Below are 13,308 nucleotides of genomic sequence, written 5' to 3'. Positions count from 1 at the left end.
TATAAAAGTCGCCTTTCTATAAATATCTCATTTAGATAGGATTAACTTAATCTCATATCCTCAAAGAATGAACTGAACACCAATTTCATTGCACATCACCATATTTTTATTTCGGATTTATTCTCTCTTCCTTCTCGTTCATCAGATTTATCGAAATGAATGGTGTTATCTAAATACAAAAACATCTAAATCTCCCTCCTTATATATATGTACATAGTTCTTAACTTTATTGAACTCTTATCCATAAAAATATTTATATAGATTTGTCTACTACATCATCATCGACATCGTCACAAATTCCATATGTTACCATTCGAATTTCGTATGTCCTTTGTCTCTGGTTTAGAGAAATTAATCAAATAAAATGCCAAGCTAATCGTCTTTATGAATTCTTTCAATGTTTTCACTCAACACAACAACAATGGACAAGGACTTAATCTTTCCACACAACATAGATATCCTTCCTTCCTGCTATATTATTTGAAATGAAACTATTTTTATCATCTCCATCTCCACTACAATACACAAATTTGAGGAATCTCTTCTCATAGGAGGAGGTCCTTTTGGCTATTTTTACGATACCCTCCACCTCACTTTTTTTCTCACCAATCACTATACCTCTTCGTGCAATAAATAGCTATGATGTGTACAATATATTTTTTATGTCCATATCCTCACAGAACACACCACTGCCTGATGGGATTAACATTTTTTTTTTTGTTTTCGGCAAAGGGCGAAAGTGGCTATAAAATCTCATCTCTATACATTCTATAAAGACCTATACATATACAAGCTATATAGAAGCGATTGTCCTAGAGTGGGCCTAGTGCGGTTGTGTGTATATAACAGCCTCAGCTCGATAAAACAAAAGCTTTCATTCTTTTGGTTTTTCTGGGAATTACGTCAACACTATGACGTCAATACATTCGAAAGCATAGTTTCAATTTTTTTTGTACTGTTGAGGTGTAAGGTCAACTTAAGGATTTGTAAATAAACTAATCTCCGGGATACACAACAACAAAAAATAATAAAAAGACGAAATAAAAAGTAGGTATTTTTCATTTCGTTTAGTTTTTTTATTTTTAGAAAAATTTTACGTCACAATTTCATATTCAAAAACAGCAGCTAACCTCTGCGACTCATTCGTGTACTTTATTTTTGTTCTCATATTCCCTTTTCATCCACCAAATTCGATTTAAAGGTGCAAAGGACTGTGAAAGTTTATAAATGAAAAAGAAGGTTTAAAGTTCAATGCAAAACCAAAAAAAAAACACATCCTTTGAAGTGAAAGAATTTTTACACCGTTGCTTTTGACAGGATGCTGGCCGACACTCTTTGATGTTGGATCGAATTAACGTTATCACAAATTCAAGACCAACGCCCGCGGGGTCAAAAATCATTTTTCCATTTATTATACCATCTTATCGCCACCGCGCCGCCAAACAGAAATCCGTACTTGAAGGTACAACAACACAACACAACAAACACATTAGAAGGACTCTACAAAACCTTCCTTTTCAACATCCTTGTTTATAAGGATCGATCATCGAAAAAGCAGCAAGACTGAAAATATTTATGGCCATAATGAAATTTATGCGGTTGGCAAGCCCCTTCGCGTCAGGATATTCATTTTCGGTATAAGCTATAGATATGTTATGACTGTTGTAAGCTATTATATCTCTCTCTGATATTACAGGAGCTATATGCCTTAACTGAAAATCACAACAAAAACATAACTGTTAAAAAAAGAGCCAAGTTCTCCTATGTTGAAATTATGCTGGCACAAAAAGTACTGAGATGTAAAAGTGTACCAAGTTCTAAAGTTTGGGTTAAAATTCGTTTCAATAAAATTTTGATTGTTCCCTTAACAATTTTTCTTTTAATTACCGATTTTTAAAGTTATTTCAAAAATTGCCAAGTAAACAATCGAAATTTTATTGGTACGAATTTGAACCCAAACTTTAGAACTTGGTACACTTTTACATCTCAGTACTTTTTGTGCCAGCATAATTTCAACATAGGAGAACTTGGCTCTTTTTTTAACAGTTATGTTTTTGTTGTGATTTCACTACTTTTTGCAAGGTATGGCTGTAGAATTGAAAATCTCTATATTTGATGAAAATTCAGTGAAAATGGGGGCGGTTGCCACGCCCCCTGGCTGAAATTCTCAAATTTTAAATTTTTTCCTTTGTATAAACTACCAGCTCTACTGTTCTACCAAATTTCAAGATTCTACGATAATCAGAAGTGCTCTATAATATTTGATGAAAATTCAGCGGAAATGGGCGGTTGCCACGCCCCCTGGCTGAAATTTTCAAATTTTAAATTTTTTCCTTTGTACACAGAGAAAAATAGACCACATAAAATAGAACAAAAACAATAAGATTTCTCTATGGTTTTCATCCAAGAAGGAAACCTTATTAAAACAATCGGGTTTTCCTTATTGTTTAAAATCTGAAAAAAATAAAAAAAAAGATGACCAGGCTGGGAATCGAACTGGAGTCTTCAAATCATTAGTCGCCCACCTTACCACCTGAACCAACCTGCCATGAAAATATTGATCGCGATTTTTGTTCTAGTGCTTAAGTTGCAAAAAAAATCAACTTTTCAGTCAAATTTTAATAAGATTTTCTCTATAAAAATAATAAGAAATCTCCTTAAAAAAACCTTATTAATCGTTGATTTTAATAAGATTTCCTTATGAAATGTATGGACGGTAAAACAATATGGCAATCTGTTAGTTTTTAGCGGGTCATATTTTTCTCTGTGTATAAACTACCAGCTCTACTGTTCTACCAAATTTCAAGATTCTACGATAATCAGAAGTGCTCTATAATATTTGATGAAAATTCAGCGGAAATGGGCGGTTGCCACGCCCCCTGGCTGAAATTCTCAAATTTTAAATTTTTTCCTTTGTATAAACTACCAGCTCTACTGTTCTACCAAATTTCAAGATTCTACGATAATCAGAAGTGCTCTATAATATTTGATGAAAATTCAGCGGAAATGGGCGGTTGCCACGCCCCCTGGCTGAAATTTTCAAATTTTAAATTTTTTCCTTTGTATTAACTACCAGCTCTACCATTCTACCAAATTTCAATATTCTACGATGAACAGAAGTGATCAATAATATTTGATGAAAATTCAGCGGAAATGGGCGGTTGCCACGCCCCCTAGGTGAAATTCTCAAATTAAAATTTGTTTCCTTTGTATAAACTACCAGCTCTACCATTCAACCAAATTTCAAGATTCTACGATAATCAGAAGTGCTCTATAATATTTTATGAAAATTCAGCGGGAATGGGCGGATGCCACGCCCCCTGAATTGAAAATCTCAAATTTTCGATTTTTTCCTTTGTATATACCACAAGTCCTATCACCGTTTAAAATTTCAAGTTTCTACGTTAACGGGAAGTTCTCCATAATTTTGATGATCTGTCAGTGAGTGAGTGAATCAGTCAGTCAGTCAGTCAGTCAGTCAGTCAGTCAGTTACGGTTTTTGCGATTTTTGAAGCCCTATATCTCAGAAACTACTCATCGTAAGAGGCTGAAATTTTGTGAGGAGTTTGGTTTCGACCAGCTCAACAAGTGTAGCGAGTTTGAAATTTCTAGCATCTTTGGTGTGGAAGTTAAAGGGGGGTCGAAAATGGCCTGAGTTGTTTCCTGTAAATAAGGGTGTAGTGCCAAAGTTGCTAGAGAACTTGGCTGGGCACTACCGTGCCCCTTGATTATGCGCATCGTTGTGCATGATGCGGGTTATGGATGCGGGGGGTATTGGTTATGGTGATGTAGCTGGCGCGTGTGTTTGGTAAGAAGAAGCTGGAGCATACTAAAAGGCTGATGAAGCAGATATGGAATTTCAGAAACTCAAGACTTTTAGCTGTTAAACCCGAAACAGGAGAACAAGAAAAATTCATGACGATGTTGATGCTATGCTGATGGTAGCATGGTGGTGCTGATGTGTAATTGCTGGGAAACATCAGCAAAAGCTCAAGTCAAGAGTGGCGTTTGTTTTTGTTCTACGTTTACATATACACCTCTTCACACAAGGACTTCTTTATACCATTAAAAAAATTTTGTTGTACCTACTCTATGCGATGATGATGCCGGATAAAGATGAAGAGAAGCCGCAGGATGATATCCGAGGTCTCATTAATAAGCCGCTGTCTCTTGTAAATTGCGCAGCAAAATGTACATTTTTCAAATTACTTTATATTATTTATATTCTTTTTATTCACAAAGGCATGAAAATCAGAATAAACAGAATAGTCTTTTTTTTTGTATTTTGCATTTTTTGTTTTGGAATGAAATTCCAAGAGAGATAAAATTCCATCCATTTGGGGTTTTTTGGTATTTCATTTTGTGTGTGGCTTCCAAATAGCGAATAGGAGAACCTTTAATGAAATATTTCCAAAGAAACAAGAGTCCTTTGAATTATTTCTTTTTCTTGTAAATAAAAGCAATTTAAAATGGGGGAGTTCTTTTTCTATTTTCTTGTTTTTTTGTCAAATAGAAAATATATGCAAGTTACCTACTTGTAAATGTGAACACATGCATTCATTTGTGACTTTATAAAAGAATTTTTTTTTTTTTTTTCAAAATACTCCAGTAAACTTTTAGCAGAAAATGAAAAAAATGGTAATGAAAATTTAATTCAATGGGTCATTTAAAGTTGAAGGTTTTTATTAATTTCAACCACGGGGGCACGTGCCCCCTCCCCCCCCCTTCACAGAACTGGTTCTTAATTAAAGCAAATCAAATTATAAGAGTTGTTAAAATAATATATGAATAATAACAGAAAGAACTTGAGTGAAACTCTTGTCTATTTCTGGCTGAAAATGCGAATTTTATTGTTTGTTGCATCCCTTTCCCATGAAAAGCTCCACCTCACAAATAAATAAACGACTATTTGTTGGGTAAACACGAATTTTTTTCGATTTAAAAAAAAAAATTGAATTTTCTAAGTGTTTTCTTTAACTTCAAAGTGATTTTGGTGAAAAATTTTGATATGGACATCGACAATGAAGGTATGAATGGTATCCTAAAAAAAATTTAATTCTATATGCAACTCTATTTTTTACTTGCGATATAGGTACTATAGGGCAAGTTTAGGATTCGTAAAAAAAATCGAACTCGAGATAACAATTTTACATGACATTACGATGATGGAGAATGCCAAAAAAGTGGGTCCGGCAATTCTGTCTGTCTGTCTGTCTGTCTGTGTGTGCCTCGAGCTACCGCCTAAACTAATAGAGCGATTTCCTTCAAACTTGGTATTTAACAGTTTTGGATAATTCCCTAGAGGACAAATTAAAATTTTTTTTTTAGGACCAAAACTAACGGTACCTGTCATATAACGGAAATAGAAAAGTTAATTTTTTCAAAAACGGCTCTAACGATTTTGATTAAAATTTTTGTGTGTAGTGTAGCACATAAAAGCTTCCTTTTGAAATAAAAAAAATATTTTTTGAACCGTTATTAACGGTAACTGCCATAGAACGGTTTTTTTGATTTATGAATTTCTCGTAAACGACAAAACATATTTCGACCAAAATTTTTGTACAGAAACATTTAAACTATCGTTATTTAAAAAAATTTTTAATTTTTCAAAAAACACATTTTGAAATTTTTAAAAAATTTTTCAAATTTTTTTTTTGAAAAATCAATTTTTTGGAAACGGGTTAGTAAAAAATTTTGAAATTCCGTTTTTGTGTTTAAATTAATTATTTCTTCAAAATGGCATACCAACTTTTTTTTCGAAAAATGTTAGAAATTTTTTATATATAAAAAATTATTTTTTTTAAAAACGGCTCTAACGATTTTCGAAAAAAAAATTTCTAAAAATTCCTTTTTATACAAGAAATAAAATGGCATACTTAGTTTTTTGTAAAAGATCATTTGAAACGGTATTTAATTATTTATAAAAAAAGATTTTATTTTTTTTGTGCCACTTATGAAATTCCGTGAAAATATCAAATTTTCCCTTATTTAGTTCAATAAAAAGCTTTAACATAAGAGTAACTTTTACTATAAGAGCAAGTACGTGCGACCCCAGTCGTACAATTTATTATATATTATTTAACTGCTTAATATGTAGAACAAACTTGCATTTCAGAAGTTTGCCCAAGTTTGCACCCCGAAAATTAAGACCCCTTGAAAAAAAAACTCCTCAAAAGCGACCCTTACTTATAGATTTTTATAAATATTATTTTATTGAGAAAGTTTCTCCAGGTATACCTTTACAAATATGTAAAAAAAAAAATAGTGTTCCAAATTTCAAAAGAATCGGTGCAGTAGTTTTGAAGTTATGAGAGGGACACCGGCTTTGAAAACATTGGTTGTGGGGGAGAACGATTTAAAGTTTTGAACTCTGGACTAAAACGTTCGTAAGCGAAGTATTAAAATACTCATAAAACAATGTGAAAGTTATGGTCCATTTTGAAATAATTTTAGTCGTTGCTTTTTCTAACATCTTAAACTATCAAAAAACAATAAAACCTTGTTAGGTCACGCACCAATATTGGGGACAAACGGTTAATGAACATTTGAAAAGTTGTGTACCTATTCTGATGAAAAGGAGTGTATAAACAGATTTTAATGCAAATAAAAAAAAAAAAAACAAAACTGTGTTTCCCGGGAAAAAAGTATGTTTCAGTTTTTTTGTTATTCTTAGGAACTTTAATATTTATTAGAATGAAGTCCTTAGTATTTGACTAAAAACTACTAGGTCATTAAATAATGGTATAAATATGTCTATAATATTGCAAAATTTTATAAAAAATCAATTAAAAAACGTAAACATTTTTTTTTTCAAAATTTCATCTTTAAAACTTAATTTCTCAAAAACTATTTAATGAAACAACTTAAGTCAAAAAATAAAATAAAGAATAGATTACTACTTTAATATAGCACAGGATTGTACGTGCATTTTATGATTTTTATATTTTTTTTTTCACCCGGCTAATGGAAATGTTGCAAAATATTTTTGGCCTGGTTTTAGACCAAAATACCGCACTGTGCGTGGTTAAAATTCGCTGCTTGTCAGTCAGTCGTATGATACTTCATTTTATTTCTAACTGTTATTGCTGATTTTGCCAATCCGTCCCTTGTGCAGAGGACAAGTTCGAGTTCTTTACTGAAGTGTTCTGCATGTTCTCTGGATGTGAATTCAAAACCAGAATTTAAACACGTTTCTAGAAAGAATTGCTTAAAATTCGACAAAAATATGTAAAAAAAAAAACTTCACATGAAAAAGAGAGCAAAAAACTAAAAATGATCCTCAATACATTGTTATTTAGCAATGTATACGAATTTCGTCTGATTTTGATATTTAAAAAAAAATGCATGGGACTTTTTTTGCCTGATGACCCCTTTTATGTGACCTTCTCGTATTTGTCAACGGCAATACTGGTGGCAGGACATCCCATACTTAAATGAATGTTACTAATTTTCAGAAATGAATATTTTCATGCCAATGATACTGTTGGAACCTTTGTTAATTCATTGTAGCAGACCTGTTTCAGGTGTTGAGGTCATAGGCCATGGCACTTACAATTGTGCCAAGGTTCTAAACTTAAATACATATTATTTCCTTGTACATATACAGAACTTTATTTGAGTTAGAACTTGGTTATTTTTAAACACTCATTATTTTTTATTCGACTTGTTGACAGTTTTTTAGTCATAACTTTTTTGTTTATTAAGATTACTTAAATTAAGATTACTTATATATAACACCGAGAACATTTTAAAATTCTTATTTGTTTATAAGAAAAATAATTTGTTGTAGTTAAACATTATTTTATTTTTATATAAGAATATAATTCTGCTATATTTTCTCAATACACTGTAAACATTTTGTTGAATTTCTTTTTATATTTGCCGAGAAATCGTGATTAAAAAAAAAAGTACTCCAAAACTTTAATAAATTTCAAAAAACTCAAATTTAGCAAAAATACTTTTTGATATTGATTTCACCCCATAACCTTCAAAATTTTGTAAAACCCGAATTATAATTTGAATAGTTATTTTTGCGGCTTTCAGAAATTTTGACTAAAATTCAGTAAAAAAAAAATAAATTTTTTCCAAAAAGTGCCAAATTAGTAAAGTACATTCTTAGACCTCTTATTACTCTATTTCATGGATTTTTTTAAATAAGCACAATTTTGACATCTTTTTGGTTGTTATGGTTTCCAACTTTGTTTAAAAGTCAATATTAAAAACCATGATGTAAGGAAAAAATTACAATGTTCAATAAAACAGAGTATTTATTTTTTTGATAAACTCCTAGTTATTTTAACACTGCTTCTGTGTTTTTTTATATAGATATTCTCCTCTTTATTCAAACTATAGATATTCTTTCACTCCACATCAAGTTTCTAAGCCTTGAGAAAATAAAATCGGTGAAAACGAGTGGAAACATGTCATTCTGAATGATATTCTACTACTAATGACTTAAGCATTCATCGTAATTATGTCATTCGTAAAATGTAAAAGGTTCTGGTAAAAGACTGGTATAACCACAATAAACCACTTCATCACTCCTCAAAATCACCCAATTGTTACTTTCTCTTTTTTGTGTGCCAAAAGAGACCGTTCTCAAAACACAACCTTATAACCTGCCCCCATTTTCATTCAACTTTAAATCCTTGCCTTATTGTCCTGTAGATGAAATTGATACGGATGGGAAGTTGTTTTGTTGTCTTCAATTTTATATAAACGTGATGTTTGTTTGTTGAACCCTTAATTTATTTTGCCAGCTCTTAAAAACCTAGATGAGGAGGCTATAATGTATGGATATAAATTCATATCCTTCTAACCAAACGGACGACAAAAATCCTTTCCTGATGATGGTTTTGTTTATGGTTTGGTGAGTCTCAATAAAAACATGAAAAGGTCAAATTTTGTGTCTGTATTTGTGTGTAATTTGTTCATATTCTGTAAAAAAAGGTAGAATGAATTAAGCCACCAATTCCCCTAATTGCCAAGTTGACATTGAACGCATTGTTTGAGGTGTATTCTCCTGTGTAATTTCCGTTTTCTATTGGTTATACCGAACAATTTATTTAATGATATCCTTTTTTTTCTTCTTAATTGCAGGAAATCGACTACGATGGGTTTCGGCGGTTTTTGGATGCCTTTTTGGATTGCGAGGCACCCGAGGAACTATCGAAACATTTATTCATATCCTTTCTGAAGCCAAATATCACGCAATCACAAATACATGGGAAGGCACTTAACCAAATGGCGGCAATTAGTAGTACAGCCGCATGTGCTCCGGTGACCTCGCACACAAAGGGTAAGCTTTCTCGAACAAAGTAATATTGTATATTCGATTTTTGGTCTATAGGATTTTGTGATTTTGTATAAGTATTTGTATATCTTCCTAAAAGATTTTTGTTACACATTATACCTATAGATAACTAAAACACAATATATTGTATCTTTTTTGGCAAATCATTTGTGTGTGTGGTTGATTTTATTTTTTTTTTCTTGTTTTGTGTTTTCTTCTTGCTTTTTTCACACATCATTTAAAGGATCAATTCCAAATATAAATAGCATAGCAGAGATTCAGCCAACCATAACAACGACGGAGGCGAAACAAAGCTTTGTGGAAAAGTTTCATGGTATCACAGATAAACTTCATTGTTCTTTAGGTCATTTAGGTCATGATCCAAGCAAAACAGGTTAGAATATAAAAAAAAAAAAAAAACAAATGTATTGTGTATACCTAACCGTAAATTTCCTTATCCCATGTATAGATATATTTCACATACATACATAAGAGTATCAATATATCCAATCTTTTGACAAAGTTCTAAAATCACTTTACACGTTAGACCTTGATCCATTAACTCTCGATTTATTGAACTTTTTTTTTCAAATATTGGTTTATAGGTTACATATTGGGACATTTTGAAAAATGATAAAAGTTATTCAGATTTCAGTTCGGTACAAAAAAAATGAAAACACGATAAATTATAATTTTGACAATTACTTTCTGAAACCGTGCTTTAATGCGTATGAACATTATGGTTGACAAAATAAAGATTTGAAAGAATTATAAACTGAAATGGAACTTTGTCAAAGAGTCGGGTATAAATATTGTGATTTTTTTTTATTTTGTTTTTAATCACTTCAACTTCTATACTACACGAAATACTTTGAAGCTTTAAGGCTCCTTTATTACAACTCATTTTCGATAATCACGGAAAATAGTGGAGTAACTAAAGCAAATTATTAGGGAACCCGGCCGAACAGCTCTAATTTTGATGATCTTTTTATTCAAACGTCGGTAATCAAAAACAACTTAAGGTCTATAGGTTAAAAATTGCCGATGTTGCCGTATTGTTTTTTAAAATTAAAATTAAATTTTTTTTTACAAAACCATTTTTTTGCTTAAATTTCATAAAATAAATGATACCAAAAGATTCTCTAGGTAATTTAAGGCAAAAATATATATGGAAGTAACACACAATCTTCCATCGTTTAAGCGATAAATGGAATTTTCTCACAAACAGTCTATACACAAAAAAAAATATTTTGGACACAACGGCAACACTTACAATATTCAAAAACACATTTTTTAAAAGCCAGGAGCTTATTCCTATCTATAAAATTTAAATCCACAAAATTTAATGAATAGTTTTTCAAAAAACATGGTCCTTAAACTCAGAATTTTGAAAAAAAAAATGTTATTAAAAATAATTTAAATGACATTTTTCAAACTTTTTCGTAATAAAATATGAATTTATTTTTAAAAATATTTTGGTCATAGATATTATAAGTTAAATTCCGAAGAAGAAAAGGTAATATACATATAAGTTAGTTAGTTAGTTAGTTGAAAAAAAATATTAAAAATGAATCCAATTTCATTTGATTATTCGATAAAAACTGAATTTATGCATTGAAATTGATTGATTTTCTCAAGGACTTTGGCAAATAATATTTAACTTTCGACAATAAGGGCTATTGAATGAAGAAAAAATAACTTTATATAATAAATGTTGAAAAATTAGTAAATTTTTTTTTTTTGTTTCAAAACTTCTATTAAAAAAGTTCTTCGAAAATGAAATACTTTTTAATTTTGTTTTCATAAATTGTAATACATATTGACATTTCTTTTTTAATTTCAAATCATAATAAATGTGGCCTAAAAAATCTGAAAAATAAATGCATTTTATGTTACGAAAAAGTTTTCAAAAGGACATGTTAAAATTTTTTCAATAATTTTTTTTTTCTTTTGTTCACAAAAATCTTCAATTATGTTTAATAAATCAAAACGGCAACAGCGGCAAATTTTACGTTTCAAAAAAAGATCATCAACATCAGAGCTGTTCGGCCGGGTTCCCTAATATTGCCATTTTTTGAGCATTTTTGAGCTTTAGTTACTCTACTAAAAGCCTTGAAGCAGTTGTATGCTCGGGACCGGGGCACATTTGACAATGGTGTATTAAGCCCCACATTTTGGGCATTATATTTTTAAAACTATCAACGGATCTAGCTCGTCTGTTCTTTGAATAGAAAACAAAACAATTCTCGATTTAAAACAATTTACCAATCAATATAACGAACAAAATAAATCAGTAATTTCAGTTTCTAATTAAAAAAGAATTAAAAAAACAAAAAAAACATAAATTATTTAAAAAAAAATCCGTCTATGTAAATCTAAATTAAAAGTATTCGGTGTCGATATATTTTTAAAAATTTATTTAATTTATAATTTCCCAAAATCGATGTAAAACTGTGCCTCCATTGCTAAAGTCAAAGAAAGACTGCGAAATTTCAAATTAAGCTCCTTTCTTCATCCAATTTTTTCTTTATTAAGTGCACGATCATACCGAAAAACGCAGAGTCAAAAATGCCCCGCCCCGGTGTAAAATGTACCCCAGCTATGACAATATGGTGGCCATCACAGTTAACTTCTTCTTCGATGATGTAGTTGTCATACTGACAAATGTCTTGAGCTTCCCGAAAGTCAGCTCCTGAAAGAGCTTTTTAAATTGTTTAGAAGAGAGATTGGGGAAGTTAGAAATGTCATCCAGTTAAGCTAATTACTTTGGTTTGGATAGAATAATAGAATTTGAGTCCCAGTCTCCAACATCTAAAAAAAATTCAGAGGTTTTTTTCTCTTGTGAGGAATGGAGAAAGCCTCCAAGAGTATTAATGTCATCAAGAATTTCATCTTTGCTTTTGGACTCATCGGTATATTGTAAGTCCTTTCCATTCTTGCGCTTTCATACAAGGAAGGTTTTCAAAGTCAAATTTTTGCAAAATATCTGTTCTTTGTTGTGGTAGGAAAAACTAGCTGGTCCAAGTTTTTGTAAGCTCTTGTAATGCTCGGACACTGAAGCCGATTCAAGAATATGTCAGAGTCTAAACTAGCAAGTAAAATTTGTTAAGCAGTATTTCTATCTGCTGACTGCAATGTGCCTGTGCTAAGATGAATCCCATCCTCTTCCGGAAAATTTGTAGTCAAGCCTTTGACTTCCAATCATCGAACCAATTTTACCGTTTTTTTTATACATTAGGTTCTAACAATTGGCGAAAGCGAAATGAAATTAACGCTATGTGACTTCAGCAAGGTTCATTCAGAAAATTTTAAAGAAACCTAAGCCTGTGCTGAGCGATAGAGAACAAATTATTGGCTTATATTAGAATCAGCAACTCCAAAGGCAATCGTCAGTACTACACCCTCTTTAAGAATCATTAAGATAATGTTCAATACAGTAAACCTCTTAAGTTACTAACGTTATTTATTTTCTTATTTGTATATCTACCTTACAAAAAATTCCTTAGAGGTTCAATTTTCCCAAAAACAAAAAAGAACAATCCAATACGTTGCCAACTAATTCACTCATAACTTACCCTCCTATGTATATAATCGCCCACCTGTAGCATTTAAGTATTTATCCTAAGAATCAGACAATTTGGCTCCTTTAACGGTACTTAAATTTTATAGACATTCACTATAAATTTTCATTGAATTCCGGTCCGATAAAATCTTGAGAAGTCAATTTCGTTTGCCTTACTTCACCAAAGGTCAAAGGAAAATAATTTACTAACCTTTTATTTTATTTTTTTTTTTTAAAGAAGTCACTAACCTTCAAATAAAAAGAATCTCTCAGGACTATAAAAAAATAAAGCACCTGTGGCAAAGTTGAAAACCTTAAATAAAAAAAAAAAAAAAAAAACAAAAAACATCAAAAAAACCAAATAACAAAAAAAAAAAACTGAATTACCTACCAACCCAAAAAAAAAAATAAATAAAAAGAATCCTAATCGTAGTGTCCTTTCTCTGTCACCAAG

The 13,308-nt window shown here is 30.9% G+C and overlaps 1 protein-coding gene across 3 annotated transcripts in view; it reads left to right on the top strand.

Annotated features, from left to right (window-relative positions):
* LOC129917829 (diacylglycerol kinase 1) overlaps window positions 1-13,308 on the top strand; it is a 186,931-nt gene that overhangs the window by 95,897 nt on the left and 77,726 nt on the right. For 2 of the 3 annotated variants that reach the window (XM_055998006.1, XM_055998014.1), the window contains exons 4-5: window positions 9,100-9,298; window positions 9,537-9,686. In XM_055998006.1, the coding sequence (XP_055853981.1) occupies window positions 9,100-9,298; window positions 9,537-9,686 (349 nt within the window). The remainder of the gene's footprint in view (window positions 1-9,099; window positions 9,299-9,536; window positions 9,687-13,308) is intronic. The other variant, XM_055998021.1, reaches the window with a different exon arrangement.

The sequence above is a fragment of the Episyrphus balteatus genome, chromosome 1 (genome assembly GCF_945859705.1).
Source record: "Episyrphus balteatus chromosome 1, idEpiBalt1.1, whole genome shotgun sequence".
NCBI classification, from domain to species: domain Eukaryota; kingdom Metazoa; phylum Arthropoda; class Insecta; order Diptera; family Syrphidae; genus Episyrphus; species Episyrphus balteatus.
Note: the sequence above shows the minus strand (reverse complement) of the source record. Positions and strands in the feature narration are given on the sequence as shown.